A 22,832-nucleotide genomic window follows, 5' to 3' on the forward strand; every position below is an offset into this window, starting at 1 on the left:
AATAATGGGCTGTTACTCTGATCCTATGGGATTGATTTTGGTTTTGTTTTTCTTTAGTCATATTTACAGACATTCATGTGTCAGCATATTTTAGTGACAGATAATCATTTTCACATTGGCCAACCTGAAACTGTGCTTGCTGAAAACAAATACTGATGCACACACACCCAAACACACCCAGCGCACCTCTCACACAGCCGTGTGCTTTAACACACTCTGCATTTGTCTTTTCTAGAAGAGGGCGCATATGTATGCGTGTGTGTGTGTGAGAGTGTTGTCATGTTCAGGTGCACAATAGCAGTTAAACAGGCTCAGGATTCAGAGTGAGGTCAACAGCTATAAAAAAAAGACAGCCACATTCCCTGTAAAACTCAGGTGTGGAGACGTGCTGTGACGTCCAAATTACGGACATGAAACTCGCTTTATCCCAAAGCGCTCCATTGATTCTTCTCTGTGTTTTTGTTGTCAAAAACAACACATTATTCATGTAATGATGACTCTTGTCAAGTGGGGAATTTTGACATTGCCTTTATGTGTTTAGTATAAACACTGACAAATTGTTTTGTCATGAACCATATGTGTATGTCACAATCCCTCTATCTGAATCATATAGCATATTCATATGATATTACAAGTATTGAGTTTTGGTGTCAGTAATACTGACCGCACTGCACCTCTGGTCTTCTCTGAAACAATACAGTCATTGTTTCCCAATTCACATCAATCCGGGACTTCATTTAAATCCTGAACTATCAACACATCCAGTGATAAGAAAACTAGACACTCCTTGAATGACAAATCCCAGAGAGATCTCTAGTGTTAATTCAACACAAAGAAAGAATCACGTTTTGAAACAATAACATTATTATCGTTCTCTCGGTTTGATGTTTGCTTTATGTATTCTTCCTCACCAGAGACTTTTCTGGAGCAAAGAATTCAACTGCGACACGTGGCTCCTCTAAAAGAGAGCCAGTCGCAGTAATCGGCACAGATTATTTTCGAGTAGATCTCCAAGGACTTAAAGCTCTCTCAAAGCCACAGATTCATTTTATTCACTTATCCAGGCATATCCATATATATTCAGAGGTATACCAAATGAATGAAATGTGTAACATGTGGTTTAACAGGAACTGGTGGAACAATGCAACTGGTAATCTCTGTTTCACCCAAGATCATGATTAAAACAAAGTTAAATCATGTTTCATCTTGTTTGTTCGACTCTCAGATGTGATTTCCAGAAGCCTCAATCTTAAAAATAAAGGCCCTTTATTGGCATCAATGGTTCTACAAAGAACTTTTACCATTCATGGAACCTTTTCATTCCACAAAAGTTTATTTACAGTGGAAAAGGGTTCTATAGATTATTAAAATGTTCTTCACACTTAGAAAAAAATGGTTCTTTTAAGGATTGTTCACTGAAAAGGTTCTTTGGGGAACCAAAACTGGTTCTTCTATGGCATCGCTGTGAAAACCCCCTTAAACTCATAACCTCTTGAAAACAATCCATAATTCTTCACAAAAGTAAGAAAAACCTTTATAAAGACCTCTTTGATTCATTTTTTTCACTTCAAAAAGGGAGAAAATATGTGTAGAGAGACAGGAAAGCGGTGAAGAAGCTCTCCTGAGTGCTGCAAGGAAGTGCTCTGGGGAGACCACCATGCAGATACTCCAGTGTCTCGCAACATGGAAAAACAAAAAAGAGCACGGGATGACAAAACTCAGCGTGCAGTCAAAGAAGTGAATGTTTGTACAGTCTGAGCAATGATCTTCAGATAAACTTGAGGAGAGAGAAGGAACACGCTGAGGATAATTCCTCACATCCTCATTTGTTTCCCCTAAAGTGGTAAAGTATGCAGGTGGTACACATCAGGTGATCTTTGCCTTAAATAATGACAACAAAAGACATGGGAAAACCGATCTGCTTAACATTCTTCCATAATGTGTTGACATTTGACAACTGCCACTAAAAGCTACAAAATAATTAGGGCTGGGGAAATTATTGATTTTCCGAAAAATCGTGATCTTCATTTGAATGATCTTGATTCTTTTTACTGTTCACCAGTGTTTCTTACACTGTTTTGAATGGTGGTACATCACTGCGGCTAAATCTGCACGGCAAAAAATATATATTTTAACTCAAGTGTGGAAGTCTAAACTGAATGTGATAACACCAACAAATGTATGTACTGTGCTCAATAATTACAGCTCGACTGCTGTGGTTTGAATCACCATCAAATGATTCTTTGATCAGTTCTTTTTAGTGAATCAAAATCATACAGTGCAACTCATGTTGTCCAATTAATGAACACATGACTCATGAGTGATTCTTTTTAGTGAATTTAAAATATAAAGCTTAACCAGTGGGGTCTGATTCATGAACTTTTTTTTTTTAACTGGTTCTTTTTAGTGAATCAAAACTTACTGCAGCCAGCATAGTCTTATTTATGAACACTTGTATATGAGCCAGTTCTTTTTAGTGACGAGTATGATTAATTCACAAACTCTTTTAAGACAGTTCTTGTTAGCGAATCAAAAAAATACTGTGTGTCCTATTTACAAACAATTACCAGTTCATTAAATTGAATGAATCATTCAAAAATACATTTTATAGACTTTCTGCTTTCCGGAGATTACTCTTTCTGGTGTTATTTTTTGGAGTTTGGAGGTTTTTTTTTATGTTCATGGAAATGTTCATGGGTTCATAATTTCATAATAATTGTACACATTTACACAACTGAAATATGTCCAAATGAATCAAGTCGACACCCTGCTCTAAACTGGCATTTTTTCCTTTGGATGATTATGAAGCCCTCTGTACTTCTTGAACACTTTGCTTACTTTTGTGGTTAAGTAGAATGATCAAAAGTTGTACCACAATATTGTTAACAGCTTATGAACCAACCCCAAATGTGTCTGGGCAGGTTTTCATTCATGAATATCAGACAGAGTTCATTCACTTCTGGAAAGATAGTAAAGAAATTAAGGCTAATTGTCAACGGATGAACTCCACCTGACACAACCACATCAAATAAACATAAAAGAGAACTGAAAGTTCCATAGGAAAAACATTTTATTGAAAAACATTTTCAGTTTGTAACAGACTGGTGGAAAGTGTGCCATTTCATTTCTATGACTTTATAAGGTTGCACGTCCTGACCAGATCTTGCGAAAGAAGGATGGGCGCATGGGCCATCGGGAAATGATAGCGACAGAAAGAAAAACTCAAATGATAATACTGAGGTTGCGTCTAAACTGGGTAGAAAAAATACAACAGAAAAAAGCAAAAACGAAGAACTAATTAAATAAATATCTATGGTACACACGTATGGCACAAATATGCAGCAAGCAGTCAGTTTGGCAATTCTCTATATCATTTTCATTTTTAAACCAGATCACCATGGGAACAGTGCAAAAGGGTTGAGTGGGAGGGGTCTGACGAGTGCTAGCTAAAATACATAGCAAAAAATCCCAATTCTATACAAAACATCTTACTTAAGAGTTTATAAAAAAAAAACTATTTATTGGGTTTGTCGTCAATATTTACACAAGTTATTTACCAAAAAAATTAGTATGCTCTCTTTTAACTGAAGTGATTCCTTTTTTTTTTTCGTAACTTTTTTTATTTGCTAGAAATGTGAGAATAAGGCTATCGTAACAACCGGGAATCCATATACAATACAAACAATAATGTATTTACAGCCTCTCACCTACAGATGTACGGTGCAAAAACTAGAGTTTCGTGAACTCAGGGTGACCATACAAGCAAGGCATTTTACAGTGGCCCGAAGACACTTCTCCCAGCGCTTCGCAAACCTTCCGCCCACATCGGTGCAACATCTTACGCTACTAGTTGAGTTCTACCGCTCCTAAAATGTTACGGGAATGTTTGCAATCTGCTTTCCGGGACAGTGTCTTCGGATTCAAAGAAACTAAGGAGATTGTCATATTTAGCCCATATGGGACAGCAACCGAACAGCAATATGTTTGTAGTTTTTGTAGTATGTGTGTGTGTGTGTGTATCTTCTAAAGTTTAAAACAACTGCTCAGTCTTCAATATGTATGTGTTTAAGAGTTCATGTTTCACAGTTTACCTCGAACCTACAGCACAAAGTAAAAAATCAAATAATAATAACACACCGGGGTTGTAGTGTTTTCGTATGCTGTATTGTTTCATTTAATTTTCAGTGGTTAAGAACACTTTTCCATAGGTGAATGTATATCATCTTTTTTTTCTCAATTGTTATAAAAATAAATAAAAATTGCATATTTGCAGATTTTGTGGCCTCTTACAGAGACACAAAGCTCCGATCACACAAGGCTTGGCTTCTCGGTGAGATTCAAGAACCTCCATGAACAAGTGAAAACAAAATGTATGAACAGTTAATGTGCGACTATGGCGATCCAAAGTCAGTTTGTGGATATTTTCAACTCTCAAAGTCCACCTTTGGTCAACGATTTCGATTTCAACGCAAGAAAACAAATGAAGATGTCTGCAGGCATTGCTCACCAAGGGTTTCGCACGAATGATGACACACACGTAAGGGCTTCCAAAATCCTGTGGGTTGTGGGATACTCTGGCCTCTGCTCGGCGACTTCCTCTCTAAAACGCCATTGATCATAATGTGTTTTTTTTCCCCCTCCAGAAACCTCCCACAATTTGAGCCTGAAAGATCTCATTTCATGCAATTTACTACATTTAGCCTGCGCTCGTTCTCATCTGGTATGCTCGCTAACCCACGTCTACTGCTTTGCTTCCAGATTAAGGGGCCTAATTTCAACCCAGAGCACATCTGAGCTTCATCAACAGAGACAGGCAGGCCGGAGAAGTTGGTTTAGCCAGGACTGTTAGACGTGCCCTTCCTTTGGTCCGTTTCTGGCCCATCCCTCTCATTCCTTTCGGCTATTTTAAAACCCAACATGCTGTTTTCCCTGAGGGCTCCTTCCAAAGCCACCCCTTCCCTGGCCATGAGCGCATGTGCTTTTTGTGCGGGTATGTGTGTGTTTGTGGTCGAAATGCAGCTATTCGTGTAGGGATCGATGGAAAAAAGCAAATAGTGAGATGGAGAAATATCTGTTAAAGAAAAGGAAAACTTGGAAGCTTGCATAATGTGCAGATTCGCCATAAATTATTCATATTCTTGCTGTCTCACGCCACTGGTGAGGGAGAATGTGTGTGTGTGTGTGTGTGTGTGTGTGCGATGGCAGAAATACTAGAAAAACAGGAACTTTTGCAGCAACATGCCTGGGGAAGGCGGCCATTTTGTGTCAAAAATGACAGATTTTGCTAATAAGCCTTGAGTGATTTGCTCCCTGCTCTCTTTCTCTTAATGTGTTTTCTTGAGTTTGCACTCCATGTGGGAAAGGTGGTGAGGCTTTCAAAGTGCGGCTAAAGTGTTCATGTGGGTCCTCCACCTTCCCAGCAGGCAACAGGACAGCAACTGTACCAAACATCGACGTTCTTTCCTTCCTTCTTTCTCTTTGTGTCTCATTTTTCCAGCCCTGGCAGCAGACATATACGAAATGAAATGTGTGTCTTCCACGTTACTAAACGGCACATAAACCAGCACAAAAGAATCTCTATGACGATACCTATTAGTCTTCTACGAAACGAATCTGCAAGTGGACTGCACTGGGAATGACAGAAAGAAATGCAAGACGCATGAAAATACAAAAAGACTTCAAGTAAACATTGTGAGTCATTTTGTAGAGGTGAGCAAATGAGGAGAGCTAACGTAAATGAAAACAGTACGAGTGAACGTGCAAAAACATATGATGTCCATTCAAATGTCCAACAGTAGGCTCCGGAGAGCGTCCCGCTTCCTCGATAAATCCACTTCCTGTAGCTCTGGCCAATAGGCTGCATTCACTTCCTGTTTTGAGATGGATCAGCCAATCGGCCAAGCTAAATAAAAAGCTCAAGTTCATATTTCTTGCTGTGTGATACTGTCACGTCACTTGTCTTTAAGGGAGATGATGTAGTAGAAAAAAAGAGGAAGAATCATTGTCTTGACCTCTCTTTTCACGGCCACCCCCTCAACCCCCCTCTCCCCCGCTCGTCTGATTCACACATGCTCCCTCATACACACACTATAGGATCCGTTATAGTGCACGTCAATCTCCCGAAGGGTTTCTGTTTTCTTTTTTGTCATTTTTTTTTATTTGTTTGCTTCGTTTTTGCAGGTGCAAGAGCAGTGAATCAGGAGTGTCACTCCACCATCAGCAACATCTATACTGAGAGTAATAATCAGGAATATTGTAAAATAAACAAGAACAGCAAAAAAATAAGAGGGGGCAGGACGAGGGTGAGCTCAGGCGTCAATGGGGGGGTTCATCGAGGGGCATGTGGGGGGTCAGAGTTAAAACGTCCGAAAAAAAGCATGTCCGTTTTCACACTTTATAATAGATGTTTGCTGGACTTTGCGGCGGCATTTCCTGTACGATGTAAACGGGGTGTCCGTAATCGCCGCTCACTTTCTCGTAATGTGGGCAGAAGACGCTGTCAGCAGTCCGCAGCGGGATGATGATGTCGCTTGGCTCCGAGCCGTTGTTGTTGCCGCCGCTGCCGCCCCTCTTGGGCGTGGCTAATGTACTGAGTGACAGCGTGGTGGCGTGCTGAGGCGAGTGTTTGCGATGGCGTCGTCGATACTTCAGCAGGAGGAATACCAGCATAATGATGATGATGATGACAATGACACTGGCTGAGGCGATGCAGGCGAACAGGGCGACCTCTGAGCCGATGACTGATGACGATTTATTTCCATCTCCCTTCTCTTCACCTTGATGAGCTGCATCTATGAGGGGAAAAACAACATCAAGTTAGGAAAAAAGCAATGAGCAACTAGTATTAAGGAAAGTTCACATCGATCACTATAACAATTCATGATAATTAGAGTAGTACAGGTGTGCGATATGACGATTTTTGATCGTGGACGATTAAAATTTCTCCACGAAGAAATAATGCCTACAGCGCACATTCTATCACTTAAAGTTCTGACGCCTCCGTTTACATATACTGTACAACGCGACATACATTCACATCAAATGTTAACTCAGTGGTAGAGTTACACTCACAGCGAGATACTGCACTTATTCGCAATCAAAAAAGTACATTATTTGCATTTGTTTTAAAGCCTTGCCGGTTAAACATTTCGTTCACGCATTTTGACGTGCTTTTTTTAAACAGTGCCTGATTATTGGGCTAAGTTATCTTTCGCGTCTAATACTGTCAAAGACACACAAGGTTTACATATAAACACACTTGGTTATGTCTAAATTGAAATGAAACCGTTGACAGAAAACCTTGAGAGGTTTTGTTTTTAAAATAGGGAAATTAGTTTAGCTCTACCGCGTAGACAACTTGCAAAATAGTAAAACCAACATGACAAAGAATCGTGATACAATCGTGAATCGTGATATTCCTGAAAAAAATCGTTATATGATATTTTTGCCATATCGCCCACCCCTACATTGGTCTGCATGCTAATATATAATTATAGTTATCTTTTTTTAGTAATCGTTCTTGGTGTGAACAGGCTTTCAGACTAGAAGGGAAATGGCATACTCATGAGCAATTAAAAAGATGCCTTGACACTAAATGAAATGTCTTTTATGTGTGGTGAAATAAATTTACATGTATTTATTTAGCAGACGCTTTTATCTAAAGCAACTTCCAAAGGAGAGAAAACACAAGCGATTGATCATAAAAGAGCCGACGGTATTACCAGTGCCGTGAAAACAAATTTCAAGAAGAAACCAGAGTACAAAGCTTGAGTAGTATCGTAAGTGTTGTAGGGGGAAAAAAAGAGATAATTTTTAATAAGAACTGCCTTTATCTAAATTAATTAGTTATGTGCTTGTGGAAGCTGTCAGTTTTCAGTACTCTCAAAAATGTGTATTAGGATAGATAACGTCCATGGTCGTGGAAAGCTGTGGACAGAGTGACCTCGCACGGCTTTGGACTCCAGTGAGTTTGTTTGGCGGAACAGATGAGCTTCTAACACTCACTCAGGCTGTTTTACAAGTGGATTATTGTACCTAAGACACTCCACTCAAATTACTTTGATGTCCATATGCTTCTACGTAGAAGCTGAATTCTACAACGAATGAGTCTGTTTTACTCTGTCACGTTAACGGTTTCCTTGTCAGAAGGATTTTATGAGAACAAATTAGCGTGCATGCCGTTGTGACAGAGGACTGGCACTTGCTCAGCAAAAAAAAGCAGAGAGAATGATGAATCAGTGAGTGTCCCCTTACAGGTGTGTGAGGTGATAAAGTGTGTGACGTACCGGGCTTGTCAAGTACTTCATTCGATTTGGTGTCCTTGCCCCCTACGTCGGGGTGTTTGGGAGGGTAACTGGTGGGGTATTCTTTGGGGGAAAAGGGATCGGAGGGGTCTGCAAAACATAGATAAGAAACACATTCATCACTCTGATGCATGTATGCATTTTCATCTGGAGAGCTATTACTTTCACGCTGCTCAGCGAAATAAAAGTGTGCACGTGTACTGATAGCGACCATGAGACTGATAGCGACCATGAGAGTGTGTATGTGTGTGTGTGTTCATCATTAAAACAAAAGCAGCCATGATTAATCTAGTGACCTTCAACTTGTGTCTTTATTTGTGAGAGAGCAAGAAATTCAGTCGCTTGTGTTGGTGGGTGTGGCCTATGGTAATTACTACAGATGTCACTGGTGAGGTGATTTATGAATAATCGTCATTAATTTCAGTGCAGGGTCTGAGGCAGGTTCGAAGGGCTTTGCTATTGTTCTACACCCTTGTGCCCACAGCTATTAGACACCCACGTACACACATGACAGTGAAACAATTACTCACTTTGTCCAACCTTCATGATGATTTTCATCGACTTGGTTTTACACACCCCTCCTTCCTGATTATCCAGCCCTTCCATCGTTCCATTAGATGTAGCTGAAACACAATGACAAAAACAAGAACTTTAGCAACATGATATCAACATGTGTTGCTATTACATATGCAAACACATAACTGAGATTGATCAAAGAAGGTACAAGCTATTTAGATGGTGTAACTGACTAATGAATATTCATGCAGTCAAGTCTCTGTGCAGAACCTTCATAAATCATGTAACCAAACTTTTATTTGCCATTTATGAACTTGAATTTTTTTGTGTGTTTGTTTTGGTGTTTGAAAGATGAAGTGGTCAGGAGGACTCCCGCTGAAAGCACGCCTTTGCTCTTTAACAATTCAATAGGAAATAAGAAGGATTAAAGGAATAATAAAAAGCTGATTTTCTTCACCAGCTAGGCAAAGGCCTCCAGCACCAGGAGTGGTTGTTAATAATTTAGCGAATAAGGCACAGAGAGAGAGTGCTATTAATGAATGTGAGGTTTGGAGCGTGTTTAAGTGCGTGTAACACTTTAGCCACAGCAAGTGTTTGTCAAGAAACAAGTGAGCGAGAGGAAAATAGACTAAATAATAAAAAATAAAAAAACAGTTCTCTCTTTTCTTGAGTACATGTCATACTAGCTTAACAAAAAGAAGTGAGAAAAATGGTAACACTTTAATATAAGGACCAATTCTCACTATTAACTAGTTGCTTATTAGCATGCCTATTATCAACACATTGCCTGTTTATTAGTGCTTATAAAGCACATATTCTGCATGACCATATTCTACATCCCTAACCAACCCAAAACCTAAACTTAACAACTACCTTACTAACTATTAATAAGCAGCAAATTAGTAGTTTATTGAAGCAAAAATTGTAGTTAATGGTTTGTTATTATCGAGAATAGGATCTTAAAATAAAGTGTGACCAGGAAAACTACTTTGATTTATTTACCAGTTTTAATTTGAACTGAATTAAGCCATTTGACGTCATTATCTGTTGCTAAACAAACTATCAGCAGTATTCTGGCCATTGGTCCCACGTGTCTCATGTGGGCTTTTAACCGAACAATGCATGCGTGTGTGTCCACGCCCGGCAGGCTTGCGGTCTATTGGGTCAGTAACACAGAGCTAACGAGCTGCCAAGGGCTTAACGTCTGGTCAGCGTCCAGAACAATGTGGCCTGCATTCAGAGAGAGAGAGAAAGAGACGGGAGAGGGCGGTGATGTTGGAGTCTATGAGGCGCCTGTCCCCCCATCATCTCTTTTTTTTTTTTTTTTTCTGCTGCCGAGGATGGAGTGTGAGTGAGTTATGTGTGTGCCATGTGACGGATTCTTCTGATTCTACTTTTCTTCTTGATCTGTTTGTTAGGACGGCAGCATGACACCATCTGATTCTCTCTGTTGCTTCTTTAACCTGTGGCTTTTTAGTGTTGAGAAGAACACAAGCGCATTACATGTAAAGCTCCTTAAAAGCTTGCGTTCCTTTCTGTGTGTTCATTTCATAAATCTGGCAAATGAGCCTAAACACGCACGCATTAAAGCAAACACATTGCTAAACAATAATCACATGATGATTTCACATTCAAGGTCAACAGTCACATGACACATGTGGTTCATTTAGTTTAAGTGACGAGTTGATTAGAATACAAATACACTTTTGAAGCACTTCTTCATAAATGAGTTTAAGTGAAAGAATGTTTGACTTTGAACTGACAGACTGGCTGGCAAATATTATTTGTGTGTGGGACAGGTTTGGCCTACATTGTGAAGGCCAACTTTCCCCAAAAAAGCCTGAAACCTACTTTGTGAAGAGCAGCAAGAGGGCTCAACAATAGAGGTCAATGGAAAGTGCCCACCATAATAGAAAAACACATACTGTTAATATAGTTCAATAACTAAAAACCTCCCTTTGGGGCCATCCTCAGTTGGGAAATGATTCATAAATAAATATATTAGTAAAATATAATATTAAATATATTGATTTTCATTCTAAAATGGTTTGGGTTAGTCTGCAGTATGTATTGTATGTATGTGATAGACTAGATTATTCCCCCAGCTAGATAAATGTGTCTGTGTGCTACAGGAGGACACAAAAACTCAATACTGACACCAATACCTGTTTGGTGAAACCCTATAAAGCTCAAACAGGCTGCGAGGTATGTAAAGTCCTGCCATGACAAAAGGGCAACCAGTGGGACAGGACTGGAAAACGACACCACGCTACAGGCATTTAATTTAAAATAAATTTTGCATTAAATTTTGAATTTTACCGAAACATAAAATGATTTTTATAATAATAATAATTAATAGCAATAATTGAACAATATAGCAACTTGAACGAGAATGTGAATGCGAGTTGTGACGATGAGCTGTAGCTGTTGTTTTGCAGTTTGACCTGATCAACATGGCGTCAGGATCACTGAGTGGTGAACAGCACTCAGGCCAATAATGAGAACTGACACAACAATACACACACACAAACATTGCACATCTACTCTAATAAGATATGGCACGGCACCTCGAAACGTCCTCGCTGGCTTTGAACAAAGCCAAACAAACAAGTCAGCGATGCTTCATTGGCATGATTATTACCGTTTATAATATTGACAAAGCATATGAAAAACAGCAATTACAACAAATAAAATAACGAAAAGGAAAGAAACAAAGGTAAAAAATAGAATACAATGTTAAATGAATTTCAACTATATATGATTTAATGTTATTAATCACTTATCACTTATCAGTAATAAATGCTCATCATCGTTGGTGTCTAAAGACATGCTCGCCCTCAGGCAATGGCATGCTGTTACATTACATAACTAGTTGCTAAGGGGCATTGTTTTCATTTTTCATCATCTGTCAGTATGGTGAAGTCTGAAAAAAACTAATTCGGAGAATGTGAAATTTTCTCTCTCTGAACCTGAAACTGAAATACCTGCTAAATGTTTCTGCCGATGCCAGGACACACGACTTTGAAGAAGTCCTAATTAATACTGAAGAAACAAAAACTGTGGATGTAAACCGGTTACATTCAGCTTTTTAAGCACTACTTGCTTTTTTTACCAATTAACTATTATTCTATTCTTAAGGGACAAAATTTCTGAACGCACCTTTAAGATTTACATAGATGTAATTTGTCTCTGCTTCATTGAATTGATTCAATCTTTCTGCAGAGTGTTTTTTTTTTTTTTTTTTTTTGCTTGCTCTCTCTCTCTCTCTCTCATCCCATATTTAGATCATGTATCTCTCTTCTGGCTCTGTCAGACCAGATCACATCAAGCTCATATTCACACACAAACACACAATCATATCAGAGTCTTCAGCATCAGGCTGCATATGAACAATAGAAGAGCCATTTGAAAGTTTGGCCAGCACACACCAGGCCTCAACAATAAAGCAATAAAGGTGGACGATGACCCGGGGTCAGAGTGAGTGTGCTTTAGGCCAGCTGACCAACTGCATACTTTTATCATGTGCATATTTTGAACCAACATTTTGTATGAAAATGTTTAGGGCCTGTATGATTAATTTTATTTTATTTAAAATTTTTAATGCTTATGAAGGCTGCATTTAATTGAACAAATGAATGTAAAAACAGCAATTAATATTTTCTAGTTTAATGTAATTTATTTCAATGATGGCAAAGCAAAATTTTCAGCAGCCATTACTCCAGTCTTCAGTGTCACATGATCCTTCAGAAATTTTATGAAATTTTACAAATTATGATGATTTGGTGCTGAAGAAACATTATTATTAATGTTAAAAATAGTTGTGGTGCATAATAGTTTTGGAAACCATAATAAAAAAAAATTCATCAACAGAATATTCAAAAGAACAACTTTTTTTTGGAAAGAATCCCTTTAATCTTTAATGAACAATATCATTTTCTGACACATAGTAAAATATGTTCCTAAAAAATAGCTGTTTATGGTATTTATGTGAAAATATTGTCAGGCCAAGTAAAAATCTATATGACTGGCATAAAGAAAAAATCCTCATTGTTGAGTCCTGCACACATACACAGAAGTTTGGCTTGCTGAGCACATTTATAAGGGATTGAAATCATCTGATTGGTTTCTAAGCAGATCCAATTGATAAAGACAGAGTGATTAAACTGAGCTATTAGGATTAAACTTTTTAATTAATGACTTATCGAATAACCCCACCCCCCGCCATCCACACATAGCAGTCATACGTCTCTGCACTTCACAACTCAACACACACACACACACAACTCCAGCTGTACGCCAGGGCAATTATCATCTACAATGCAGCAAAATGAACTCATTTCTCTTTCTCCACCTCCTTTTTCTCGCTTAAGAGAAACTGAGAGAGAGCAAAATAAAGGAGGAGAGAATTTGCCCAGAACTGCAAAATTGGATTTTCTCCTTATGCTGGAAATGAACTCTCATTGTGAGCGAGAGTGAGAGAACGGCTCAGGTCTGGGCAATGAGATTGATGCTGTGTATCAAAGTAATCTCTGTTTTTATGTTTGTGTGTGTGTGTGTGTGTGTGTGTGCCTTATTCCATTTGATAGATCCCTGCGTTCCTCTTCCACCTCACCCACTGTTTATACAGCTTGCTTTGAGCCTGATCTGTATGTTTTGAGGCCAGGTGAGCAGTTATTTTTCTCGCAAATGTGAAAATTCAACCCACATGCAAAACCATACAAAGCGAATACGAGAAGTCATTTTTGTTTGTGTACATATGCGTTCATGGTCAAATGCCACTCACAAACAGAAACTTTCCATCTCTGTAACTCTGAACTAACAACCATTTCACCCAATGTAAACAGACACTAGCTAATGTGGTATAAATGTATTATTATTTGCACCACGACTCACTAAAACATTGCTAATGTAGTTCACCCCACAACGTCAACATTTCCCGATACTTAAAACCACATAAACAAACCCAAGCAAATGTAATTGACCAGAATGGTGAGGCAAGGGTGGTTTACAGATATCCGCTGTCATACTCACAAATAATGTAGTAGTCTTTCCCCCTGAAGAATTCCAGGCCCCAAAGGTTTGGGCTGAACTCCTGGAATTTGAGGGTGAATTTGACATCCTGGTCCGGTTTGACGCAGTTGAGTAGAGGTGTATCTGCCTTTGTGACCTGACAGGACTTTAGCTGTTCCAGAGGAACCATATAGAGTTTATAATACTCCACTCCTTCCGTTGAGCCGCCCTCCACACGTGGGCAAACTATGTCCATCTTATCCCCGATCTGTGGATACAGCACCAGACCCTGTCCTGGCACGAACCTTTGAGAGAAAGACAGAGGCAGAGAGAGAGTGAGACACATCATAGATGATAAATCATATTCAAACTGCTCTCAGGATCAAAAATATGCTGGATCGTGAAGCAGAGTGTTGATCCATAATTAAAAAAAGAGGGCGATCAATTATTTAGCAACGATTATAAAAGATAAAACGGGCTAGATCATAAAAACGTAGGAGAATAACTGAAACTATCCTAAACTGCATGCACGAGTGTTTTTAAGTTGCTTTATGAGAAACCAGAAAAGAAAATGGAGCAGATAGAACGAGACAAAGGTGTTGACTCACAGCTCATACTTAAGAATAAAGGCAAATAGTCTCTCTGATGCCAAGCGCTGTGAAAAGAAAATGATGTCATGAGAAATAAGGAGGAAAAGCGCAGCAGCTCACATCAGGCGACGCTCCCAGCCATCCGCCTCGAGGGACTAAAACAGGAGTAGCTGGGAAATCTGCTCTGGTGTGTGTGCGTGCGTTTGACGTGCAGCGGGGTAGCTGTCAGGACTATCTGTACGACAGATCTAGCCACGCAAATCCTCTCAAGCCGAACATTGGATCGCTATCTCGCTCGTGTCTTATCGCTATGCAAGCTTATATGAAAAGCCAAGAACAGTTTGCTCGCATACGTGTGCGGTGTGTTTGAATATTTGCCATGGGATTGTTCAAAAGAAGAGGGCGAGACTCGTGAATTCCCAGAGTAAAAAATGTTCACACCTTAAAGGTTTACACACACACCTACAAAACCACAAATCTGCTCTGTTTTCCCAAATAGTAAAGTGCTAAACATCTTTTAAAAATACAGGTTTTTTTACAGCGATGCCAATGAAGAACTACTCTGGGTTCAGTGAACATATTTTTTGGTATGAAAAACATTTTAATAATCTGAAGAACCTGTTTTCCACTATAAAGAATCTTTTGTGCATTGAAAACATTCTGTGGATGTTAAAGGTTATTCATGGAGCCATTAACACCAATAAAGAATCTTTACTTTCAACAGTGTATATATATATATATATATATATATATATATATATATATGCTAATTCTATTAACCTCTATTTAATGAGCAAACACAGTTGAGCAGTGAAATGCAGAGATGCAGCATGCTAGTTGCTATATACATTGCTGCAGCCCACAGTCAGTCATTATCCTAAACCACAAGGTCACCCCGCAGCCCATACGCACGCATTCCACTATTAAAAGGGTGTTTTACGTGTCTGTATTTTACAGGAGCCGCTGTTAAAACAGTCTAGTTTTAGTTTTGAGTAGGGAGCAGAATGTAAAAGTGGGGGGTTGTTGAACAAATAAAGCCAGAGGTCACACTCATGTTTGTAAATGGCTTTAATCCTTGTCTAAAAGACACACTTTAACCCCCCAACCTTAGCCTTGGTGATTCTCCCAGTGGTCGTAAATATTCTGGGACATGTGAATGTGAAACAGAAAAGGATGACAGAATAAGGGTTTGCACACGTTTAACACAGACCGCTCATTCTGTTAACAAGACTGCAGCTGCACACAGAGAAGCCATTAAGTCGGAAAAGGCGCGCGTCTGTGTAAGAGCGAACGGTCAAGACATGTGCAGTACATCTAAGACGACACGGCCGTGCCACTTGAGGACGTTTCTCCATAATTTTATTTGTGATCCACATTTTTTCCCTCTTATATCTCTGTCTTTTATACTCACAACGCATCTGTTTTATCTTTTCTTTTTGTCTTCTTCCCACTGACTCATTCACTTGTGCTCAGGCTCATATATTCATTTTTGGCAGCCTTTCTAAAAGCACTTCAAAATGAAGCCATTTAAATAAACTTGCTCATAGACATTAAAGTAAAAGAAAAGAGAAATTCACTAACAGCGGTTAATGAGTAGAAGCCTTTCAGGACTCTCTCTGGCAACTTAGGCATGATATAAAAGATAAAACTGAAGCTGAGAAACAGGTGGGCTGGATGGACGTCTGAAAAGCGTTAAAGAGTAAAGGATAAGACATCTGTTATTTTTTTTATTTGCTATTGCCCGTTGCATTTTTCTTTTTTCTTAGAGGTGGTCAAAATAAGGATTCATTTGCTAAAACTAAGAACAACACGTGTTCATGATAACCCCCCCCCCCAATGTTTTCATATATCTTGCTTTCTTCAAATAGAGTTTTTGCATATGAATCTTTGTCCATCAGCTTTCCTCTTTCTTTCTTTTCCCATGTTAATCTCTAGTTGTGTGGGCCGAGCCGTGACACAGTGACAGCAGTAGCCTAATCCCGCCCCAATAGGAAGACAGCACTTTAAACCGAAGATCTGAAACAACACTGGGCGACGGACGTATATGGGCGGAGGGAACTTAAGCTGTTTGACTTTCAATCATCAGACCAATATGGAGGTTCATCGGGCATAGAAAGACATAGACAGAAAGCACGGGAGAAAAGAAATCGACAGACATCTCACGCTTTAATCGCTCCATCATGCTTTGCAACCGAGACCTGTGTCGGGTGAGAGGGCAAATCGACCAGACAGGAGCCTTATCCCTTTGTCACCCTATATCCATTCATTATTTCCTGTTTTCTTCATCTATTCAATCCATAATCCCGAAAGACCCCGTCTGCTCTCTCCTCGCATTTTAAAGCAACACAAATGCAATTTAACAATCAACTTGTGTGACGTTACACTTTTCCCTTAGCCCCTTTCCTTCTTCTCGCTCTCTCCCAGCGGTAAAACAATCCCACCCATCTACTAATATGATGACGGCAAATTTGGAAAATGGTTAACTCAGCATCTAAATCATAACAGCCTTTCGCTAGCAGTCTATCATGAAGAAGGGGGGAAGGGGTAGTTATTATTCATGGCCCAATCGCCCCTCGTTCATTCATGCTGTATCTGCATGTGTATGAAGCCATGGATGTGCCCCCGTCAGAACCCTGCTAAGCGATGTAATCTCCTAATGAAGAGAAGGGGGAACCTCCTTTGACTGAAAACGTGTAGAGCAGACTGCTTTTGTTTCTCCACCTCCGACAAAATGGATTACCAGAAGGAACAAGAAAGAGAGGGAGAGAGAAGAGAGAGGAGAAAGGAGTCTTTACATGCCTGACGCATCAGAGGTAAAGCAGTGGAGGGATAAAAAGTACTTGCACTGGATTGACATTTTTGCAATGGGAGGAAAGAAAAAACAGCCGTCACGCACACACTCGCTCAGAGATTGAGTAATACAGTTGTCTCATGTACAGAAGGCCATATGGAGTACAGTACAGATTTTAAGTACACCCCTCCTGTTATGCAGCACTGATACTTTAGATGAAGTGCTAGTCAGTACTCACAAACATTATACCTATGGGATTTCTCTCTAATCTTCAGATAGTAAGTTGTACTTTTTTGTTTATTGGGTATTTGTGTTTCTAAAATGAAACTGGAGTCGATACGAGAGTCAGGTTCTCCTCAGTTCATCTATTATCGAAAAATAAATTGTGACCCTGGACCACAAAACCAGTCTTAAGTCGCTGGGGTATATTTGTAGTAATAGCTAAAAATACATTGTATGGGTCAAAATTATAGATTTTTCTTTAATGCCAAAAATAATTAGGACATTAAGTAACGATCATGTTCCATGAAGATATTTTGTAAATTTCCTACTGTAAATATATCAAAACTTAATTTTTTATTAGGAATATGCATTGCTAAGAACTTCATTTGGACACATTTAAAGGCGATTTTCTCAAATATTTGGATTATTTGCACCCTCAGATTCCAGTTTATCAAATAGTTGTATCTCGGCCAAATAATGTCCTATCAAGCTGTCTTATTTATTCAACTTTCAGATGATCTATGAATCTCAATTTTGAAAAAATTACCCTTATGACTGGTTTTGTGGTCCAGGGTCACAATTCATATCATGAAATAATTTAATGCCAAAGTAAAAAAGAAAGCAAGCAAAAGAAAGCAAGCAAGAAAGAAAGCAAACACATGAAAATATATTTGAATGTAACAAGACTCCTGCCATGTCCCAGTGTTTTGCTCTGTTTATATAACGCTCTGTTTATAAAACGCTAACAATGCTATCAGTGCCATCACCATTTAGTCTTGTGCTACAAAGAACTATACATTAAACTGCCCCAACACAACGGCAGGAATGTGCGCAGTGAGTAATTCCATGGAACGCCGGCTTGCCTGGGGAGAATGAGGCCTGCATATTTACAGTGACACACAATAGAGAGACGCGCCGTTGGAGGTCACTTCATGGTCGCTCTGGGTCTCCATCAATGAAGATGTCACAATAGATATCGGCACGGTGGTGACACGTCACATTCAGTGTCTAAGTTATATACAAATTTAATGAACTAAAATAATTAGCAATTAGAATTACAAAGTACTCCACAAAAACATAATTACATACTAAATACAATTATGCAGTACTTACATATGTAATCACCCAGAAACATAATTGCTAGTGTAAAGTGTATTGAACATGGCTCGCTTAGAACTGTAACAAAGAGTCGAAAATACTCTCACACTCAAAATCATTCGACGGATTTGTATGCCAAGTACTACTCTTTGAATTAACAGAATTTTACTCTACAAGAGCACTTCATGCAAATTATTGGGGAAATATATACATTTAATTTAAACTATAAAAATGTACATTCACTATAGACATGGCCACAACTTTTCCATGACTTTTCATCACTCATCCACATCAATTAAACTGGCATATTGCAATATAGTTAAAACATTAGTCATTTGAATTATTGAAGTTCCCTATAGAGTATTAAAAAACCTTCAAAGAGATTGTCTTATATAGGAACAATGTAAAAGTAGGTTAAGTGGAGTGAGCACATTCAGCAAAACTGAATCTCTCAATGCAACAGTCATGCTCTTCATTTTTTCCCCTCACGGCAGAATTTCCAACAAATACAGTAACAAACAGTCTCCTCTTTCTAAATAATGCATGCATAGGCTACTAATCTATTTTCTCTCTCAAGATAATTTAGACCCAACAAACTTTGAATCTGTTATTAAGTTATTTAGCTTTAAATAAATACATAAATAAGCTCTGTAAAGTAGACCGAGGATCCTCTCAACAACCTGTGCAGAGCAAAGCCTTTTAGATCAGTTACATTCTTATTAATTAACGCACTTAAGGACGCTTGCGACACTGCCAGAGGACTAAAGACAGCAGCTCTTTTACCTGTGTGTGCTAAAGACCGTAATTATCAACACGGGACACCTGTTATGCGCTCTATCCGTGCTGCCACTTGCCCTGTACATGCAGGGGTAAAAGAGAGAAGTATTTCTCTATAAAAATGGGCCGAGAGCGAAAGATGAATTACTGAAGCGCTCGAGACTCCCGCGCGGGACACGAGACCCCTTCGGATTTCAGCGTTACTTGATGTTTCGATGTTTTAATGCATGATTCAGCGCCGATGTGCTACGCATGTGCTCATCTTGACTTTTCACCACTGACTTCGCAGTCACTGAGGACTGAAGGAAGAAAGGCTTTCAAGAGCACATTTTAGAGAATCACAGCTACGCGTAATTATGCTAAAGGGCTTCGTCAAGTACTAATAGCCCGCATCTGAAAAAAAACAGCTTATACCACGACCAGGTGAAATAATAAAACAATGAAAAGGATCATTCGTTGAAAACGGTTTTTATGTCTGATTTTAAATCAGATTGCGATGGTGAGAATTACACAAACATTTTCTGAGGTGAAGGACTTGGGGCCTATACGCCGTTCAATAAAACATCAGCTGGAAATTTAACCAACACTTGTAATATAGACCGGTTGTCTATATTATGTCACACCTTTGATTTCCCTTAATTGTTTTGTTGAAATAATTTCGTGTCATGAAACAGATCACATCTCTGTGCCTAAAAATCCTCTCAAGATTTATGACCTGAGGTCCCATGGGGCCATTCAAAACTATAATCATTTATTTTTCTTTCTGCCTCAAATTTACAAGTTAGCATGGGGAATGATTAATTACTGTAAAATGCGACTAATTTTTAAATATTAATGTTATAAACCCCATGTGCGTCACTCGTCTCAGCTCGATGATCCACATCACCTGATATTAATTTTCACCCCGCACACAGCCATTTATCCTGCTTTACCGTACATGATCTTACCGACACTTCCCGGGTCTGAGGGGCTGAGAGAGGGTTAGTGACGGAGCTTACTTGGTATTCGTCGTGTTCCAGTATATGGAGTCCAGGATGAGCGCGCGGGACAGGTCCACCTTGCACGCGATGACTAGAACTCCAAAGTAATATCTCCACAGAGAGTCGCCCATGGTCCGTTACGACCGTTTCGGTCAAATTCCGTTCCGCGGGAATTTCTAATTAGAAAAAAGAAAGCGTCTTGTTGGAGTGCTGCTTGTGACAATCCAAACTCAATATCCCCGTTCCAGGAGAAAAAATAGAAAAAGAAATGCTGAATAGGAGCCCGGTTAGAAGTGAACCATCCCGAAGGGAAGAGCTAGGCTACTCCTCTATTAGTCCTGCTCAAGATGAGAGAGAGCAGCACCGCGGACAGCAGGCAGCTTCTCATTCGGTAAAATAAACGAGTGGAGAGCTCTCCTATCAACCGGCCGTGGGGAGCACGTACATTCCTCACAGGAAGGCGACCCGTGTCGTCGCTGCCGAAGTGCTGGATGTCCGTGGAGACATGGAAGTTAATCCCCCCGGTGTGGATCATAAACCAAGCAGGTACCAATTCCAAATGCGAGGTATTCCGTTCAGGCGGGCAAACCACCGGAGTTCCCAAAAAAACGAATGAGGCAGTTTGGAAAAGATGAGCAAGAATGAATTAATTGCAGCCTTATTGGATGAAGCAAAAAATAAGAATGACTGAAAATAAAAATAAAATGACACGATGAAGTCAAATGAAAGTTCTCATGGGTCGCTGTGGGACCCTCACAGTAGCAGAGAACAGCTGCAGGTCCGAACTGAACTGAACTGCGCGTGAATTGCGGGACTCTGCTCCGTTCTCTGCGCGAGGCTGTACTGCAAGTAGCTGCGAGCGTCTACAGCACGGAATATTTGTCAGAGCGAGTTTTTCGCTGACTCCTCCCACCTGCTCTCTCATTGGACAGGTAGCCATGGAGAGAAACCTGTCAATCAAGCGGTCGCCTGGCGACTGGTCGAGCAATGGGAGAAGAATATATCGGACTTCAGGTCACCAACCCAGATTTGAGTTCTTAGGGATTAATAACATTTCAAAGAGAACTCGGGGTACAATGTGTGTATTTGCAGCTGTTACAAAAACTACACCGAAAAAACAGCAAACTGTACTAATAAGTACACAATATACTACTTACGTGCATCCTAATCATGTTAAATCACTACTCTTTCTCTTTATTATCTTTTTATAATATCATTGTTCATTTAAATAATGAATTTAATTGTTATTATCGTGTTCCACGACACGCATAAAGGTAGATTTCAAGTCCCACATGGCCAATACACTTAAAATAAAGGCGTTTATTTAGGTTGAGGTCGACAGAGAGCCGCCTGCTGAATGAATGAGGGATTGATTCGGCGGTCAACAGCGCCCACTAGCGGCAGGACATATCACTTCTCCTCTTACATTTATGTATGAATTAAATAACAGGTTTATTACAACAATTTAGCACTTTTTTGTATTTTACACTGACAAAATATCAAATCATGAATTGTATTTAATTCAGAGTAGCTGATTCAATGATATAGCCCAGTCTACGTTATTCAATGATAGTCTACATTACTCTTATAGCTTAGTAGAAGTTGATGCAGTTCAGTTTTACTTGTCAAATTAATTTGTCAAATGCAGTACTGTTTTCACAAACGCAGTTAAAATGTAAATAAAATAATTTAAATAAATAGAACAAACTATAGTATAAACATAGTCATAAAATAAATAGCCAGATACAAAGTACAAACATGTAATATGTTTTATATTAACTATGCATTATTATATTATATTATTGTTATGTGCAGACTGTTTAAGTTGCACTAATCTATTAAGTTCTGGAGAAATAAACAACTTTTTTGTTGTTTTTATTAATATTTTGCAAGTAACATTTTTAGTTTGAAAACATACTTTAAGGTACAAAGATATTTGGATTTTAACAATGTGTAAGAACAAGCAATATTACGAGGGATTGAAAGTATCAAACAAACATAAGCTATATAAACCAACAAGATAAAATAAATTAAAATAAAGAACAATAACAAATATAATAAAATCTAAATAATTAAATAGATAATAATAGCAAAAAAAACAAAACAAAAAATTGTTTACTTTTCGTTTTGACTCAAGTAGGGAGTAAGAAACCTCATCTAAACAATGTATCTCTGTTCACAGACGAATCAATAATCTTATTTAAAATATGGTATGTTTTAACTGCTTTTTTGTTTCTTTTTAAATTACACAGTGAATCAGCAAAACGTTTTAATTCAGAGCAAAATACTATAAAATTTGGTTTGGAGGCAGTAACTTTACACTTGTGAATATGACCTTTTCCAAGCAAGCACAGGATTTTAACAGCATTATTTAAGAGAGCAGAGCCAGTATTACACAACTGAAACAGGACCATTTCTTCTGTAATATCAATGAGGTTATTAAAGGATGTAAAGATCAAAATTGAAATCGCAGTCCAAAATGGTACTGTGAAGGGACATCTAAAAAACAAATGAAGCATTGTTTCATTTTCAGATCCACAAAAAG

The 22,832-nt window shown here is 38.9% G+C and overlaps 1 protein-coding gene across 1 annotated transcript; it reads right to left on the reverse strand.

Annotated features, from left to right (window-relative positions):
- Positions 1 to 3,054: 3,054 nt before the first annotated feature.
- On the reverse strand, positions 3,055 to 21,144 carry LOC306876986 (ephrin-B2a-like). Its single transcript, XM_079428486.1, has 5 exons — positions 20,306 to 21,144; positions 13,851 to 14,134; positions 8,834 to 8,926; positions 8,286 to 8,393; positions 3,055 to 6,791 (listed from the first exon to the last, which is right to left on the reverse strand). The coding sequence occupies exons 1-5, from the start codon at positions 20,416 to 20,418 to the stop codon at positions 6,388 to 6,390; spliced, it is 1,002 nt and encodes a 333-aa protein (XP_079284612.1). The 5' UTR covers positions 20,419 to 21,144; the 3' UTR covers positions 3,055 to 6,387.
- Between the last annotated feature and the right edge of the window lie 1,688 nt (positions 21,145 to 22,832).

Source organism: Barbus barbus (genome assembly GCF_936440315.1).
Source record: "Barbus barbus genome assembly, chromosome: 11".
Lineage (NCBI taxonomy): Eukaryota > Metazoa > Chordata > Actinopteri > Cypriniformes > Cyprinidae > Barbus > Barbus barbus.